This window comes from Mytilus trossulus, chromosome 1 (genome assembly GCF_036588685.1).
Source record: "Mytilus trossulus isolate FHL-02 chromosome 1, PNRI_Mtr1.1.1.hap1, whole genome shotgun sequence".
Classification (NCBI taxonomy): domain Eukaryota; kingdom Metazoa; phylum Mollusca; class Bivalvia; order Mytilida; family Mytilidae; genus Mytilus; species Mytilus trossulus.
In genome coordinates this window covers 32,161,026-32,180,505 of record NC_086373.1, presented here as the reverse complement: position 1 = coordinate 32,180,505, position 19,480 = coordinate 32,161,026, and the positions used below count along the sequence as shown (strand labels likewise).

At 31.2% G+C, this 19,480-nt stretch overlaps 1 protein-coding gene across 1 annotated transcript; it reads left to right on the top strand.

Annotated features, from left to right (window-relative positions):
* Positions 1-4,292: 4,292 nt before the first annotated feature.
* LOC134721673 (2'-5'-oligoadenylate synthase 1A-like) lies at positions 4,293-15,779 on the top strand. The gene is made up of 7 exons (XM_063584828.1): positions 4,293-4,413; positions 8,161-8,329; positions 9,608-9,747; positions 12,047-12,165; positions 12,789-12,973; positions 14,739-14,923; positions 15,478-15,779. The coding sequence occupies exons 1-7, from the start codon at positions 4,325-4,327 to the stop codon at positions 15,644-15,646; spliced, it is 1,056 nt and encodes a 351-aa protein (XP_063440898.1). The 5' UTR covers positions 4,293-4,324; the 3' UTR covers positions 15,647-15,779.
* Positions 15,780-19,480: the final 3,701 nt, after the last annotated feature.

Genomic DNA, 19,480 nt, shown 5'->3' with positions numbered 1-19,480 from the left:
GTATGTAGAGCTTGCACCGAAAATATTAAGACTGGTCCCATAAAGGGATAAACATTCAACTGTTGTCGTACCAATTAAATTGATACCATGTGACAATATCAATGCTCTTTTCCCTAAAAGAACTCACCATAATACCGTTTTGAATGGGTCAAAGAGAAAACATACCAATCACTTACGTTTACATGTCATTGAGTAATAACGGCTATTTCTATTTTCAAAATGTTTATACACCATACAGGTTGTGCATTTCCAGATTAAAAAAAACAACATCGTTTTATTGTATAAACGGAGTGACAAAAAATGCAGGTACATGTACGATATTTACGGAAATATCCATTGCTGCAAATTAAAGTTCAGCTTTGTCATCTATGGTTGGTATTTCTGTTCTTTGATGAGAAGAGTTTTTCTGTCGTTCTCTAGCCTTAGCTTCTTGGTTGCTAGTCTCTTTTATTCAATAGTTATCCGGTCTTTTTTTGCGGCCAATCTCTCTCTTTTAATCTCTACAAGTGTTTCGTCATATCATTATGTGTGCGGTGATAATCGTGTTTGCATGAATAGAATTTTATCGTATTTTACAACTGAATAGAAGATAACTTGAACGCTGAAAAATAAAAGATATAAATTCATTCAAAACGTATTAAAATAAATGTGATGGAATATAGGTTTCAAATAATCTATTTCGTTAAAGAGAAACAAGAAATCATTGTTACTCTTTTCTCTTTTAAGTTATGAATAAATGTACGTTAATTTACAAAATATGTTAACCTTCCTGTTTCGAATGAGGATTCAAACTCGTCTCTGCTCTGATCCATAGGGTTGTCAGCTGCCTGGCAGGTGTGGATTCCACCTGAAATCCTGTCAATTCGTGTATCTCTGTTGATCCCAACAACCTTATCTTGAAGTATTAATCCATCTGAAGGCGGGTCCCAACCAGTCTTAGTTTCCTTTAGTCTTACAAATGCTGCCTGCGTCTTTGTGAAACTTGTGTAGATCGACCTTTCTTTTTTATTTTTTCGGCTGTCTGTTTATGTGTCGAATTTCACGTATTTCCCTTATTGCAAATGACTTCGCATGCTCTTTTTTTTATCGGCGTTTGTGGCTACAGTGCTTTAATTTGGATACTGACTTTTGAAATTCCCTTCTCACTCCCCACTTGATCAGAAAAGTTAGGATTTCGATTTTTCTCATAATTTTACGTGAAAAAGAACATGACATGAAACAAAACGCACTATTGATTGTTTACTCGTAGATAACAAAACGCACCATCGGTTGTTTACTCGTAGATAACGAAACGCACCATTGTTTGTTTACACGTAGAGGACGAAACGCACCATCGGTTGTTTACTCGTAGAGGACGAAATGCACCATCGGTTGTTTACTTGTAGTTGACGAAACGCACAATCGGTTGTTTACTCGTAGATAAAGGAATTGTGCATGATTTTAAAATTTGAACCTCGTGTTTCACGATACGATGACACTCTTAGTTGAATTATCATTTCAAAACAAATTGCGTTCCAGTGACTACACCAACAAACGGAACAAATGGAAAATGATGAAACAAATTACGACTCGCTCAAACTTAACATGATACTTGACCTACATATTTGTCACCCCAAACTCGTCAACGGGGTTCAGGTAGCTTCTAAATACAAATGTGTACTAGTTCAATGAAAATGGAAATTAAACTAAACTCCGAAACAAAAATGAACTGAAAGAATACTATCAAAGGCTAGAGGCTTGTGACTTGCGCACACAGAGAACGCGGATAAACATTTGTGTTTAGTTCTGAACCCTCCCCCTATACCACTAGCTAATGTTTTATAAACAAACGAACAGCTATACGAACAGTAGAACTGAGCCCTAAAGAATCCGAATCCGATGTCAAAATAAATTACAGGAGAAACTAAGCAAAATGACAATAATAATTAAATTATCAAATGACTACATGCAGTTACTGAGTGCCAACACCATACCTCATTTAAAATGATTGAAATATTATGTCTTATAAATTGTTTTTATTCTTATTTGGTACCGATTAAGCTTTGCTTTTAAATACAAGTTTTAATATGATACGACGAAGTAGTTTTTTATGTGCCACTAATAAGAATACGGTGTTGTGTACTCGTTATGGGAAATGGGACAAAGATCACCGTTTTATAAAAATGAGTTCAAATGATTTGATAAAATTTTAAATTATTATTTTAATCATTTTCTTTAATTCAAGATTATTTGTAGACTGAAATGTTGTAGGGATTAGAAAAAGAAATGCTTTCGTTCATTCATTGGTTTTAAAAATAATAATAACATCAAAATAATGACATCAAAATAACCACAAAAGATACTAAAAAGGGAAAATAAAATATATTGCAAGACAAATCTTTAGGAAATTGCAAATATAAGGTGATAAAACAGTTATTCTATTCAAAAATGGTTGTAAAAACAATAAAGTCTACCTTTTTAGAGTTTTATGACAAAGTCATGAAAGAATTTTCTAAAGAAAAACCAAAAACGTTTATAAGACAATTTGGTATAAACGTTCTACTAATCAAATACTTTTGACACAATCATAAATTTGACATGTTATATCATTAAGATTACCCAACTGGATGCACGTTAAAGGAAATGATGATTATTTTTTTCTGCATGGTCATTATGAAATCTAAGCTTGATTTATAGTCAAATATAATATTTATCAGTTTATTCTTGTCCAACGAAGGACAACTCCATTTCAGTTTTAAAATGATAAAAACAATTATTCCAAAAAAATCAAATATCATACCAAGGATAATGTATAGCCAATGATTGAAATATAAATACACATTACTTTTGAAGATGTACAAATATGTTTTTAAAAATAATCAAATCGTCGTCAATTATACATGTAAGTATAACTATAATAATCAAAGACAGTAAAGTAATATTCGTTTTATCCAAGTTTGTTTTCTGACTATATATTATAAATACTAAATACGAAGATATCTGTGCGTATTTGTGGAATGTGACAAATTGTTCTGTTTAATCATCTGTCAACACTTTTTACAATGATCATACATAACCCATTTCTTCCTTCTTTTATTGTGAAACTTAAGTTTACAAATGAACTTTCTGTCTTCAAGTTTTGAGAAGTGACCATGGTTTTAATCATGATGCCAACTAATTATTCAGACAATGATTTACAACTTAAAATATAAAACAATGCATGCGTCATAAGATACCTACCTTGATTGATATGGAGCATGTTAAATGATGAGTAAAAGGATACGTTTATCATATCGTCACAACTGGTCGCCATTCGTTTTGAGAAGAAAAAAGAAATAATAATTTCATTCTTTTTGTTTTTTTTTGTTTTTTTTAATTATCTTAAAATGTGTCCAGAACCTTTCAACATTGGTTAAGTAATATTTTTCATTAAATTACCTGTTGGGAACTTTAAAATTAACATCTACACCATTCTATAGATTTTAAATAATTAATCTGATATGAAAAGCTTGATCTTGTTACACAGTTACAGTATAGTTATTATGGTGATGGTCCAGTGCCATACAGTTGTCTACATGCTCATATTTTGATCTCATGAGCAATGAAGCCAACTTTTCTTATTTTCTTTTTTCATGTAAGGTGAGGAGATAAAAAAACACTTCGAATGTTCCACGATCTCTATATTGAATATGATCGTTATCATGGTAATTGCATATTTATTTTCCTAAATTTAGGGATTTCCATTTCATCATATGCGCATTTCGACAATTACTCTCATTGGAATGATGCTCGACACTGAATTATTTCGAATTCCATAATCTAATTCAAACGTTGAACAGCTGATATAACTAAAAAAGGCCGTATGAAAAAGTTCAAACCGGAAAAAGAACCGGAGCTTTGCATTCATGTTAATGATTTCAAAAATATCATTACAGCAACAGTAGATCCAGTGAGAGATAAAGTTAAGTAATATATACTCAGGAATTGAATAAACCCCAAAGTAGTGATACTGTACGTGTGCATCGTCATGGAAAGCCACACTCAAAATTTCACTATCGGGGATTGGAACACAATTGGTTCATTTGCAGATTCAGAAGACCATTCTAAAATCAGCAAACTCGTGAATTTGTGTGTCTATTACCGTCTCGAGATTACCGTGAAACGTACATGAAGCATCCATTGCATTTATATTGTGTTGTTATAGTACACGTATACAGGTTGAAATTTGTCTGGAAGTGAAACTAATGGAAATTTCCTGAAAATTACCGATGGTTTATTTTTAGAAATTAAAGATTCCCAGTTTATTTTTAAATAAATATCAAGGAACTTTTCAAATTGATACTGGATGTGTATTGGTAGGTACAAAACGAAAGTAGAATTTGTATATAATAAAGGGAACGAAACAGTGACATATTGTTTCCTAAATTCTACAAGGTAAGCTGCACAATGTATTAATAACTAATTGATTTTAACTACTAGTATAAATATTTAAAAAAAATCTCTAGTGCACGTATTTCAGTTACATTGTTTATTTACAAATAAACTCAATCTAGATATCAGGATTGAAATTTTGTATTATTATATAATTAAGGCCACACCAATTTAATTTCTTGTTCTACGGATTTTTGGACTCCAAAAATTGGGGCGAGCGAGCGATTTGAAAATTTTAATAAAAAAATATTTAATTTGCAAATTTTTGAGGCGAAGCTTAAAAAGTAAAGGCGAGCGATTATATTTTTTTTTTGTAAACATAAAATAGTAGGTTTTGACTATATTAAAACTTGATTTAACAATTGTACCTTGACATTTCTTTAATTTATGAAGTTTTTTTCCCTGTTTAACAAGAAATAATTGAATAATTAAATCTGGTCAATGTATGTGTGACTGACAATGAGACAATTCTTCATCCAAGTCATAATCAGGTTCAGAACAACCCCTTAATGTTATGAATATCCCTTTTATGAGGGGTCAACATATTAAAGTTATAATATATTTTTTTGGTAAAAATTACAAAAGGGCTTATATTTTCCCAAAGAACTATAATATTTGGTATTAAATGATCAAAACATGTCCAAGAATTATGTAATATTCCTGGACTTTAACCATGTTTAATATTATTCAAAATAAGTGGACCCATCCCTCTTTTAGAAAAGTTGTTTAAAATATAATGTATTTCTCCTCTTTTTGAGTAAAAAAATTCTAAGTTGTCAAAGGTTTTGTATAGTAGCACTGTACAAATCCTTAGTATTTCTATTTTCTTTTCTACAACAGACTGAACAGTAAACATGGTAAAATGACCCCTTCAAGGCCCTTGTCTGAGGGAGGGTTGGTCCCAACCTGATAATAACAAACATAGGTCAAAGTACGGCCTTTAACACAGTGCTTTGATCAAGACCAACCAGCAAGCTATAAGGGACCACAACTTAGTATTGTACACAATTCGAACAGGAAAACCAACGATCTAAATTATATTTCCAAACGGGAAAATACCGATGAACCACATCAACAAACGATAATTGCTGAACGACAGGTCTCTGAATCAACCAGGACAGGTGCACAAACCTGCAGCGGGTATGACCGTCACCATACATTATAATTGCAGTTGAAGGCAAATCCTTCAGAAGTAATTTGTACATAATTTTAACAACGAACATTTTTTTTTATAGGGAATATAAGTTAGGGGGAAAGAAACCAACGTTTTGTTCTGTACTGGTATTTCTATTTATATCGGAGCACTCCCGCGTGGAATTATGCTGAAACAAATATTCTCGCAGATATTTACAGTGTTGTGGGGTGCTGATAGGTTTAAAATCGTTATATAAAGGCTAAACTTTGATTTTAAAAAACAAATGTTGAGATCTAAATATAATATTTACACAAAAAAACGGTGCGGGAAATGGACATGATTTCATTTCCGAATGCGGGAAGCGGGAATATAATAAAAATAAAAAAAATCCGTTTTGAAAAAAATAGGTGCGGGCGGGTCCGTCGAACAAGGTATCAAATTGGTGTGGCCTAAGTTACAAATTTGTTTCGCATTACAGAGTATATGAAATGTCGGAAATACTTACAAGGATTTGTAGTGTAAATGTATAAATTACAAACATTCTTTAATGAACTGTTATTGAAATACGACAAGATCAACACCGGAATCGTTGCAAATTGGATGGGTAGTTAGTTTGAAATCTCGAATAATTGACTTTTAATCATTTTAACAAGCCTCAACATTTCCGATGATATATCATCCATTGAAAATCGATCTCGAGGTTGTTATTTAGAATTGATGTTGAACTAATATAGTGTTACATATAACAATACAATACACTACGCAAAAAAAATGATTTCAGCTCGGACAATTCTTAAAATCCAAAACACGGTTGTAACGTTCTGAAGTCCTGTGCTGAAACGTTTGTTTTAATTTGTGTTACAAGAAACTGTTTCAAACTGGGTGTTGTCCTTTACGTGTCATTTTTATTCCTTTATTGTTACCACTGCTAAAATACATCGTAAATGGCAAAAATTAATTTTTTTTAGACGTTTCTTTAATTTAATGTTAACCTTATAATTAAGCATGAATGAGTTTGTAGTTTATAAAGAAAAGGTCAAACGAATATAAGGGAAGCCCTTTCAACTGAATTACTATTCAAAATCTATTTCAAATTGTAAAATTTTATGAACATTTTACTATATTCTGAATGATGCGGGAGTAACTTTTCCTATCGAATAGATACATACGATAGTGAAAGTAGATTTTACGGAATTCAATGCACATTCATTTGATCTAACATCAATGTAGTTTTTTTGCAAGAAAGGAGGACATTTTGTCCATAAAAGTATCATAAAAATAACTTATATCATGATCACAAAACAAAATATTGTAGGCACTTTCATATTTGTTTTCCTTGCGACTTATGTTATGAAGCAAGACATTATGGAAATCATCGTCTTTGTCGTCAAGCGTAAAGTAAAATTTTGATTAACAAATGTAGCACACACTTTCTTGATCTAGAGCGAGATCTGATTACTCAATTATTAACAGAATGATTGGGTGTGTTTATGAAGAAGTTAAAAATCATATATATTCATAAAAGTAAAGGTTGCCCTTCTTTAAATATAGACAATCTATTTTCCTATAGGAACTCCTTTTACTTCTTAAACTAAGCCACTTTTGCTTAAAAGTTTTGATTTTTTTTTATATCCTAGAATGGAAAGTAACGGTAGATGGGGCGTTGCAGGTGGGGTGAGAGGTCTAAAATAAAAATCCATAATGATAGACTTGAATTTCGACGTGCATGTCTTTCGTATGAATTTCTAATGAATTTGATGCAGACTCCTACTTGTCTTTAAGATTTACATTGTACATGATATGGCTGCTGAAAAGCATTATTAGGAAAATGCACCATCTTTCCTTAAGCTCCCTTTGAGAGTTGCATTTTGTAATATTTGCCCGAACTTTCTAGGAAACAGATGCTGACATCAATTTTATATACTTTTATGTGTTATTTATTTCATTATTTGATAATATCAAACTATGATTTAAATTACATTTATGATGCGATAACATGCAGAGACACTTTTAAAACTATAATCAATTTGATGAAATATAAATTATGTTTACAATCAAACCTATTTCATTAGTTTATTTCCAGCAAATAACCATATGAATATTAATATTTTAATAAATTTCAGTAAACAATGTTGATTATATATTAGGTAGTTAAGACTGACACAGACAAACATAGATTACTTCGTATGTAGCAATGAAGAACATAACTGGCAATTTGGGATAACAAAATGTATATTTTATGACTTATGATTGGAATAGTCTCATCGAATAGTTATCAAAAGTAACAGTATTATAATTTAGTACGCCAGACGCGCGTTTCGACAACATAAGACTCATGATTATGGACTTTCCGAATTGATTTCCCTCTAAGTTCAGTATTTTTGTGATTTCACTTTCGTCTACATAAGACTCATCTGTGACGTTCAAATCGAAATATTTATAAAGCCAAACAAGTACAATGTTGAAAAGCATTGATGATCCAAAAGGTCTCTTATTGATAAGTAATATTAATAAAATAAATAAGTTAGTTGTTCTAAACAGCTGAACAGGAATCGATCTCTTTGACTACATTGTAGATTGATTGATTGATTGTTGGTTGCTTTACTTCATTGTAGAACCATGGACTTTAAAGGTATTGAATCATATGACTCGCTTGCTTGTTTTATCGACGAGGTTGTAACTCCGGATACCAAGTATCTTAAACAATGCAAAAAGACTATTGATGAAGTAGCTGAGGTCTTGAAGTCTAGTCAGTTTAAGTATAGTGTGATGCGTACTATAAAGGTACAGTATTATACAGTCTTAAAGTTTTGTTGTTTTGTCTTGAAATCTTCGTTTCAAAAAGTATAAACCAAATTATTGCATTAACATTAAAATAAGGTCAGAATGGTTTTAGAAACAAACACCGATGTCAATATACTATTCTATGGTCCGCTATCTGTGCTTTATTCTTTGTGTAATCATACGTTTTTTGATTGAGTTAAGTCTGCTAATTGATATTTTATCGTATGTTTTTATATGTTGTGATGTTATGCTATTGTTTCAGAAAAAGGGAGAAGGTTTGGGCCCATTAAAACGTTTAATCCCGCTGCAAATGTTTGCACCTGTCCTAAGTCAGGAATCTGATGTACAGTAGTTGTCGTTTGTTTATGTAATATATACGTGTTTCTCGTTTCTCGTTTTGTTTATATAGATTAGACCGTTGGTTTTCCCGTTTGAATGATTTTACACTAGTAATTTTGGGGCCCTTTATAGCTTGTTGTTCGGTGTGAGCCAAGGCTCCGTGTTGAAGGCCGTACTTTAACATATAATGGTTTAATTTTTAATTGTTATTTGGATGGAGAGTTGTCTCATTGGCACTCATTGGTATCACATTGTGGACGATATATAAAAAAACCAGATGTGGTATGATTGCTCATGAGATAACTCTTCACAAGAGACCAAAACGACACAGAAATTAACAAATATAGAGACCATTTCTTGGCTCGATCAGGTTATCAATTGACTGGATCAGATTTGGTCAACGTTCGTCTGAAATTTTCTCTTATTAAATCGTACTTGTTATCGACATTTAAACAAGAACAACAATACTATATTTTTTAAAAGAAGGTTGCACAATTAGCTAAACTGTGGGTTCTCTAAAGGTTTTACACGCCATAATCAAATACTCTGAATAAGAAGGCAGAGGAAATTCTTCTCATACACATGCAAAACTTTACTATTTAAGTAATGCGGTTGTCCACACTTACGGAAATACTTATATTCATTTAGAAATAGCCATATCTTAATTTAACTTAAACATCTACTGAACCATTAGAAATAGTATAAACATTAATCCCACACTGAAGGATATCAACTGCGATATTAAAGCGCAATCAGTTGATCAGATCAATAAGGATGGAGTTAACATAAAATGATTACTACACATTCCTAGACTAATTTCTTTGGGTTCTTAAGGGCCATTTACGAATACTAACTAATGTTTTATGTATATCTATCATATAAACTTGTTTGATTTGATTATTTCTGTTTTCTTGCATAATGTTCATTTTTGACTTAAAGGGAGGATCCATCGGGAAAGGGACTGCAGTTCGTGATCTATCAGATGTAGATCTTATATTTCCGATATACGACATCACCACTGTAGAAACTCTTAAACAGAAAATGAGCGGAATCAAGGATGCAATTCACAGTCTTCTTAGGTAAGCAGTTTAGGGTTATATACATTAAACGAACCTATTTTCGCGGATACTTTTTTTTTGCGTTAACGCCTTTTGAATGCATTTCGAAGCAATTTAACATGGCGATTTTCAAATTTACTTTATGCAGTTAGAAAATCCATATTTTACATATTTGGCAAGGTTACGTTATTTTTCTAGTCGCGATAATAAGTTGCTCACGAACATTAATTGGTTTACAACAAGTTAATAACTAATTTTAAATTGCACGATTTTCATAACAATTTGGAGAAAACACTATTCCCCTAGCCTGTACTCTCTTCGCGTTACTTACATCAATATGGCAACTTTTAAGCTAAAACTTACTCATATTACAAACTGTTAAGCTAAAACTTACTCATATTACAAACTTTTAAGCTTATACTTACTCATATAACGAACTGTTAAGCTAAAACTTACTCATTTAATAAACTGTTAAGCTAAAACTTACTCATATAATAAACACTATCATTGGGCAATTATTTAAAAAAAACAAATATTTAACCTATTATGGTTTTCGTTTACAAATTGTAACTTGTATAGCTAGTTGTCTCATTGGTACTCATAGCTCATGTTCTTATATCTATAGAAATTAATGGATGAATTGTTCAATCTTGCTATATATTTAATTGAATTCAATGATAATGATAACACCAGTAAATTTTTCTCACAAATTCAAACTATTGTTGTCTGCTCGATGGTCGGGTTATTGTCGCTTTGACCTATTCCCCATTTCTTTTCTCAATTTTAACATTCATCCATGAACCTTTTATGTTTGTCCTAGCGATTGACAATTTGTTGACTTAGGTAGGTTTTTACCCCTTACAATTATATAAATGTACAAAACAGTAATGTTTAACAGGTAGTCAACTGTTTAAATAATGGAATTCCAACAAAATAGTGCATCTCTGACGTTTACAGATATAAAATCAGCGAATAAACATAACAAAGTGAAACAATAAGTTTAGAAAATTAGCCTCCTATACTAAACACTAAGCGAAATACAAAAAGATGTCCAAATCAAATGCAAATATTGTTACAGTAAACTTTGTTATTTTGCATATACAAATCGTTTGGTGATTTACTACGTTTGTTAAGATAGGAAAATGACGTCGTATGGATAGATAGTATTGTGTATGTCTTAGTTTGATTATTGGGCACTACAGTCATTGAACGATATTGGAGGGTAAGCTTTACGTAAACCCACCTGTTTGACTTAAGAAAAAAAAATCACTGCAAGCAAGAGCACTTTGTCCAGAAGCATTAATGTTCAATAAAAAAGAAAAGGTGTTACCACGAAACAATTGCAATACTAGGCTTAGATGCAAAAATAAGATTAGTACAGGAAATAGTTATCAATGTCGATCGTTTGATTTACTTTCAAATAAAACACGTTCATTTTAGCATTATTGAAATTGTGTAAAATAGTAAATAGTAAAATTTTGTTAAAATTATGGACTGTGACAAGAAATTATTGTTCTTGACGTGGCCTGCAGTAACAAAACATGTATCATTCTAATTTTAAATCCAAAAATACTAATGCAGTCTAAATTCACACATATAAACCAATGCATGAATGGTCGGGTTTTTTTTTTGTAATTCATTACAAAAAAATGTACCAATATATTGTGTTCCTATATTGGCCTGTTACACCACTGTTCGTTAAGGATATGGGTGTGTGAACATATATTTGTTCCACCTAAAAGAAGTTCCAATGGAAATTTCATTATAAACATTGTCATAATACCTATACCTGTTGGATCAAATATTCTATACCATTTATTCCGTTATGAACATATACTGTAATATTTATTCCTGTGGAAATAATATTCCAGGATATTCTTTCCTTTTGGAACTTTTGTTATGAAGGAACTTCTATTCCGTGACAGTTGAACGCTCACAAACATGTCCTATTTTGCCATACTCTCCATATGCCTTTCTTTTTTTGTGTACTGTTGAAAGTAAACGGGCGTTTTCAATTTTCTAGGCCTTTTTTTGTAAAACATAACATACGATCCACAAAAGTATATTTCGCTGCACTGTAAATACGTGTTTAATAAACATATTAACAAACATACCGCACTCAAGAGAAACTTAAAAAACGAGAATCCATTAGAACTGACCAAATTCAAACGCTCGACTATCATGACTATATTGACCAAAGGGACGACTGAAAACAACTTTCATATGACTTGATACTACTATTTACCAAGAAAATATAACATATTTTTTCTAATCAAAGAAATTAAGCTGACTTTTTGTTATTTTCACTTTCTCCATCCAGTTCCAAATTCAGGATTAAAGACTCAACAACCACGACATGGGCTTATAACACTCATATTTTAATTGACGGGGATTGGCAAGAGGTTGACATAATGCCAATTCTCAATATAACACAGGATCGTAAGTATTTATATAATCTTCAGCATCTTCAATATTCATTAGATTATCGGAGTATAGCCATGAGACTAAAAAGTGCAATCTTATTAATATATATGAGTTCGCAATGGTCTAGAACAATAATAAGAAGTAGTGAAAAGTAATTCAATTCTGGTTGCGAAGTTAGTGAGTAAAAAGTAAAATCACAAAAATACTGATCTCCAAGAAAAATTCAATCGTAAAATCCCTAATCAAATGACAAAACATATCAAACGAATGGACAACTGCTGTCATATTCCTGACTTATTACAGGCAAAAGGTAATAAATTAACTCATCAACGATAACCGATAAGCCCCAGATCAACTTCAAGGTGGATGGAATTTGAAAAAAAAAACCAGATATGCAGTCATGGAGCACATAAAACAACCTTATCATGTATTTACAAAATTGTATACAACTATCAATGTTGAAATTATCAATAATATAATAGAATTATTTCGTTTAGTCCCACAAATACTGAAAAATGATAACCTTAGTAAATTGACACTTTTATGATAAAATATCCATTAAATATTTGAAAGAGAACAAAAAAAAACATCTGAATCAGTTCGGAGTTATGGATTCATTTTGTGTGTACATTTCTTAGCCAGCAACTTAACGAATGAGGAAATAAAATCGATACACACCAAAATGAGAAAAGAAGCTGGCAGTACGGAAAGAGGATATTACAACAGATGTTTGAGACCACTTCAAACAGAGTTTATTGGAAAGCATCCAGAAAAAATTAAAAGAGTCATTAGGCTGATCAAGTACTGGATTAAAACGAATAATGTATGTTAAATAGTTTGATCTTTTTAAACATTTTTTAAAGGTAGATTACGGTGAATGTCCGTAGTCCATTAAAAAATACTTATATAAGCTTATCAAATAGAAATACATACTTTTATACCGATAATGTGTCACAGCATGCACATTAACTGTTTTATTGTGGTTTTTTATATATATCTGGACATTTAACCATCATTAAGGTTGCACTTATACATAGTTGTAAATACATCCAATGTTATTTAATTTCCGCTACGTATAAAACTGTGCCACTTTTACTGTGAAGCTTCGATCAACATTATATCTTAGAGCGAAAAGTTGATATGCACAATTATTTTATTCAAATGTAAAAAAAGAAGTGCTGTGCGGCATATTTTCTATGAGAAATTTGAAGAAAAAAAGTTATTAATTCTTATGGTTACGACACGCTTTTCTGAATTTTGCTTCATCAGGAACGCTTACAGCCTAATAGTTGAAAACCAAGTATGTATCAGCCGGAAAAAAACAGCCGAAGTGCTGTATAACCAAAAGAGGACAATAAAACAGCCAAATTCATCTCAGGTCAACTTATTGCCCGATGTAGTTGAAACCTAAGTCTCTCTTTAACTTCACAATTTATAAACGGACAATTTTAGAAAGGTTTGTTACAAACAAATTTCATTACAGAAGTGCTGACTTTTGAGCTGATGGTTCCATCGTTGACTAATAGTCCATCGGGAGTCATAAACTTCATGCATAAGATGCATGCATTTTTAAACTTTCTGCAATATGATTAACAATCTCTCCCATTTAATGTTAAATTAAATAATACATAAAAGAATACTTGATCTCTGTTGAATATTTGCCAATAAACTAATCATACTTATCAGCACAGGCAGCACCATATGCTACGGTAAACTGTAAATTGACTTGGGGATGTTGCCGGACTCTACATATAAATAATAAATTGACCCAGTAAAACATTGAGGCTACGTAGTGGACTGTGTTTGCATTGTATTTTAAATCCAACTTCTGTATATTGTTATGCGACTATGATACACTACAGAATAAATTAAATAAATTGGTTAAATATAAATGTGTCTTCATTAACCTAAATTGAAATTAAAAGAAATCCGTTAAAGGGTGTGTAACAGCTGTTTCACAAATATGATTTTTGTATTCCTATTTGTTTATATGCTTTGTTGTGCGTTTTTGATACATTTGAAGTGGCTTTGTACTTATAAATCCAGTCATTGTTTTATTATGCTATTGTAAATTTTTGTATTCTTGTCTTTGATTTTTGTTAATGTCCTTTGTCTATCTGCCTTTTTGCGTTTTTGATATTTTTGTTTTGTTTTTACAGTGATTAAGATTGGAACACAATAATGGACTGTTGTACCCCTAATTTGGACATGTGTACGTCTATTTGTTTTGTTCACACATCCTGGTCAATATAATAAAATTTGATACGACTGCAAATACAAGTGAGAGGTTTATCTAGTTATAAAATCAGGTTTTATCCATTTTTTTCTGCAAAAAAAGTGCCTGTACCAAGTAAAGAATATGACAGTTGTTATACAATCGTTTGATGTGTATCAGCTTTTAATTGTGCAACTTGATTGGGGACTTTCCTTCTCCACAAATGTTGAACGAGCATACATTTATAGGTTGCACATTATATAGGAATTAGTACATTAAATGTATTATAGTACCCAGCTGATGAGATGGACGTATTCTTTATACAAGTTCGAGCTTGTAATATGATCATTAAAAATATTTTCTATTTTTATAGCACACGATAATTAAGTCGATTGCAGTTGAACTGCTTGTGATTGGAGCATGGGAAGATCTCGGGAAACCGCACCCAGGTATACCGGAAGAAGCCATAGCAAAGTTGGTATTTGACAAACTAAAAAACTTTGGAGACATCAAATTATCATGGACGGATTATTATCAACCAGCAGATTATTCAGTGCCGTAAGTAAAGTTTTCACACTTGTCTTATTTAATGTATTGACTTCAAATGTATAATTAATTAATGTTTTGGTAAATTGTTTTTTTTAATTTAATTAACCGCTAACAATATCATTGAAATCAGAAAAAAGATAAACATCCATCCAAAACAGTATTTAAAGATTAAGTATGTGTTGCAAAACCACACATTTTATGAACAAATGGTGGATTTATCCTGGTTTTTTTTGCATGCCAAACCTCCCGATTTAAGGGTAGTGTTAAATATAACATTTAAATGACAACAGTACACGACAGGGTTTCAATAACTGAAGTTGATTTGACATCTCATCTTATTCATTATTACAAATATAGTAGTTTGAATCTATTAATTCTATCAATTCCTTTTGAATACAATATCAACATTGACCAACAATACTGACTATCATAATATTTTAAAACAATTATGTATTAGCGTGATAGCCTGCAATTTTGTGTATTTTGCATATTTTTAAATTGAAAATTATTGACTTTGTATATACGTTTGGAAAGTCATAACAAGTACAAGCTTTATTTTATAGATCAAAACCATACATACTCGACCCAGTGGACCCTTATAATAACGTGATTAGTGAGATAACAAATCATTATCATCGAGGTCCAAATGTTCCAAAAGCTGACATAGCAGTTATGAAGCAAGTTGACCGACTTCAACGTGATGCAGAACGGGCTTTTAACAGTTGCAAATAGTTCTGTGATTGTGCCAGTTATACACAAACTGCTTATTATAACATTAATGTACACTAATTTATTATTTACTATCATGTATCCTGCAAATTATCTAAGAACATACATTATCGGGAATAAAAAAAGGTATCATATTCTTTTGTCTTTTAATCATCTCTTACCGACACCGATAAATTTGCTTCATATTTAGACCTTTTTTCTCGAAATGACTACTGATGGTATGTTGAGTACTAAAATTTATGACAAACGCGATAATTTTATTTTCCTATAGTCAACTTTCCGTTTCTGTGTAGCAACGTCCGAAAGGCACCAGCATATGGAGTATGTGTGTCTCAATTGGATACGTTACTCTGGAGCTAGCTTAAAGTACGTTGATTTTGTTGAACGAGGAATACTGCTTTCTCAAAAGTTGATAAGACATGGCTATGGTTCAATCAAATAAAGGTCATCACACAAGAAAGTTTGCGGTCGCCATCATGAGCTGAATGGCCATTATGACAAAAGTGTGTTAGAAATCATGTCAGAAATCATATCTGATATTCTTCCCCAGTCATTATAACCTTCTATCATTACCAAACATAAAAAACAAGATGGGTGCCGTATACGGTGCAGGAAATGCTTACCCTTCCGGAGCACCTGATTTCACTCCGGGTGTTTAGTGAAGTTCTTGTTGTTTCTTATTTATTATTTATAACTGTTGATGTAAATGTTCTTTGGTTTTAAGAGTCTTTGTTTTCTCCTTGGTTTTGATTGTTATTGTCTTAATCATCTTTTAACCGAATAAGACTGATGCTTTTAAACAAAATGACCGATGCTGCAGTGTACAGTAGAAAATGGTATGCAGTGTACTGTAAAATATGGTGCAAAACGCAAGCAAAAATATTCAAAGTCAAACAGCTCTTGCAGAAAATCAGATCAAAAGGACAGTTAATCATAGGCAACTAGAAATAATGTCAAACAATTCAATGTATGAAACTATCCGTCAAACGTTGTTGAGGAGTTTTGATAAGAGGATGTTATTGGGAAACTCAAAAAATGTCTGGCAATTAAACATGACGACAATCGATCCTACCTAGTATGTCAGCTTTTTGTGAAATGATCGCAGATGAGTTTTGTTCCAAAATTATAATTTCTTAACAATAGTTAACAAATATGATTAAAGTCCAATCATAAATTTGCAAACATTTCCTATCAAAATTCCGGTAAAGTTTGGTCAACTACACACTGTTACAGGCAATCCTTCCAAGAATGGACGATTTCCATCTAAAGTTTGACCTCAAAGAAAATACATTCCCATGTTTAGTTTACATAGAGGCATTTTGATTTGATAATTAAAAGGAGATTCAGACCAATTCCTCCTCCTAAAATTGTAAAATCCAAAAGATGGTCAACTAGACATAATAATCAAAAACCTTGCAACTTCTATTTGTTTCTTATCCACAAATCACGCAGCATTAATTAAAGAGTGTAGCATTAAGGAGTAAAAGCAACGAATATAGTTTTCGATCCAGATTATGTGTTGAAACATGCATATGTTCACCAAAATAAGAAAATCAGATACCAGTGTTTACAAAACAATGTTTTTGTAAGAACCGTCATTACGTAAACTCTAGGAAAAAGAAAGAGTGGAAAGCTATACATATGAAACTTTTGAAAGATGTGAATGGCACTTATTTTGATTTATGCAATTGCTCACTGATGGTTTATCTGAATAGATATTCATAAAACATAATTTAATTCGTACCACTAACGGATGATTAATTCACCAATATCCGTTCCATCTCAAAGAGTTTCAATTAATTTATGTGCATGAGCACGATATATGTTTTAGATGCCAAAAAATTGGAGAAGCCACTCTTGGTATGGCGATATCAAACAAAATAGCAAGACCACTTACAACTGCATACCATTAACATTCCATATCTAAACCACAGCTTTGTTTAACACAGCATGATATCACTACAAACCATTAAAGTCTGCAATGGTCTATATCTGTACTCGACTGTACTGATTTTTACTCGACCAGTCTGAATTGGTCTGACTTTTACTTGACATTACTCGACCCCAGTCTGAACCATACTTGACTGTACTGAATCGTACATGACCCTAATCTTTGCCGTTGAAAATAGTCTGAACTATTACTCGACCAGTCTGAAACAGTCTTAACCTATTCTCGACTTGCACTCGACCTATTTTTCCAGTCTAAACCATACTTAACTAAAGGTCTGAACAATACTAGACCAGTCTGAACCATACTAGACCAAAAAAACTCTACTTTTTCAACTATTAAAATAAATTTCTTTTTAATTGACATATATAACAACAGCCAACAAAATTTATAATTTTTTTAATCTTATTTAAGAAATATATTTAGGATTATATTTAGGATAAAAAATATATAATTTATATGATTTATATCAAAAAGGGATAAAATTCAAGAAATAAATAAAACTCTATTTTTGATTAGTGGTGAAATATAAAATATGACCTCTGCTTGGAGGTAAACTCATAAATAATATAACACCTGGTCAGACGTATTAAATTCTAAATAACATTGATTCAAAATTGCAACATCCTGTTTAAATTAAATAACAAGGCCTTTCAAATATACATGTAAAAATGTATGTACTAGATAAGTAATACACAAAATTAAGAAAATAAGGCTTTCTTTTTACCTGTAAAACAAACCTGTACTGGGGTAATTATACCATATTAAAGTGCTTTATGTATGCCATGTTAATTTGACAAAAATTACATTAATTAATTGAAATAAAGTTTTACTGTTAGTTTGGAATACATTTTCTTTTTTAAAAAGGTTATCAGGGATCGCTATGGAAATTCTATTATAATTATCTGAGTATCATATTAAATTCTTGGTTTAATAAAACAAAACAATTAAGGTCTCTTTTTTTTGTAAGCTTTATTAAGTTGTTGTATATACTATTTAATATATACAACTCGTCTAAACATCAACCCAACAATGTTAGATCTGTAAATTTGCTTAATATATATACATGTATTAATAAAACAAAAACATTCACGGCATTATTAACTAAACTCAACTGACACCATAAATATATACTAGGCTTGAGTTAATGGTAAAAATAGTCCAGTTACCATAAAAAAAACCTTCTGAAATATTTAGAAATTTTTGAATAATATTGAAAATATTAGTCACAATTTATTATTTAGACTATTTGATCAGCTTGTTTTATTTATAATTTAAAAGTTGATATATATAATTATGTAAGTGTTGATTAATATTGTGTTGAAGTTATATTATGATTGATTATTTTGAAATTTAAATTTCTATACTATATTGCATACACTTTTAATTTCAAGTTGTTGTTCAAATTTCATTTTTATTAAAATATTTCCTAAATTGATCAAGTTCAGTTGATAGATACAAAGAATAGGTCCATATTGATTAAAACTTGGTTGAGTATGGTTCAGACTAGGTCGAGCATGGTTCAGACTCGAATACAATTGTAAGTACTGGTCAAGTACATATTCAGACTGTTAAGTATGGTACAGACTATAGTCGAATATTATCAAGTAAATTTCAGACCAATTCAGACTGGTCGAGTAAAATCAATACAGTCGAGTATAGATATAGGCCATATCAGACTTTTAATGGTTTGTAGTGTATGGGACTGCTGTACTCATATTTTGACTAATTTTTTAATTAGTTAACATATCATTGTAAATATAACGGAATTTAATGAGACTGTTATCCAATTGAGAGGTTTAGCGCTTTGAATCCAGGTTTAATCCCCCATTTTCTAAATTTGGAAAAGCCTGTACCAAGTCAGGAATATGACAGTTTTTGTCAATTCG

What these genes read in the sequence shown, in the direction of transcription:
- LOC134721673 (XM_063584828.1), top strand. Translation starts at nt 4,325, where the DNA reads ATGTGTATTGGTAGGTACAAAACGAAAGTAGAATTTGTATATAATAAA. An exon ending in TGTTTCCTAAATTCTACAAG is followed by an intron (nt 4,414 to 8,160) that starts GTAAGCTGCACA and finishes ACTTCATTGTAG; the next exon opens with AACCATGGACTTTAAAGGTA. An exon ending in TCTCAATATAACACAGGATC is followed by an intron (nt 12,166 to 12,788) that starts GTAAGTATTTAT and finishes TACATTTCTTAG; the next exon opens with CCAGCAACTTAACGAATGAG.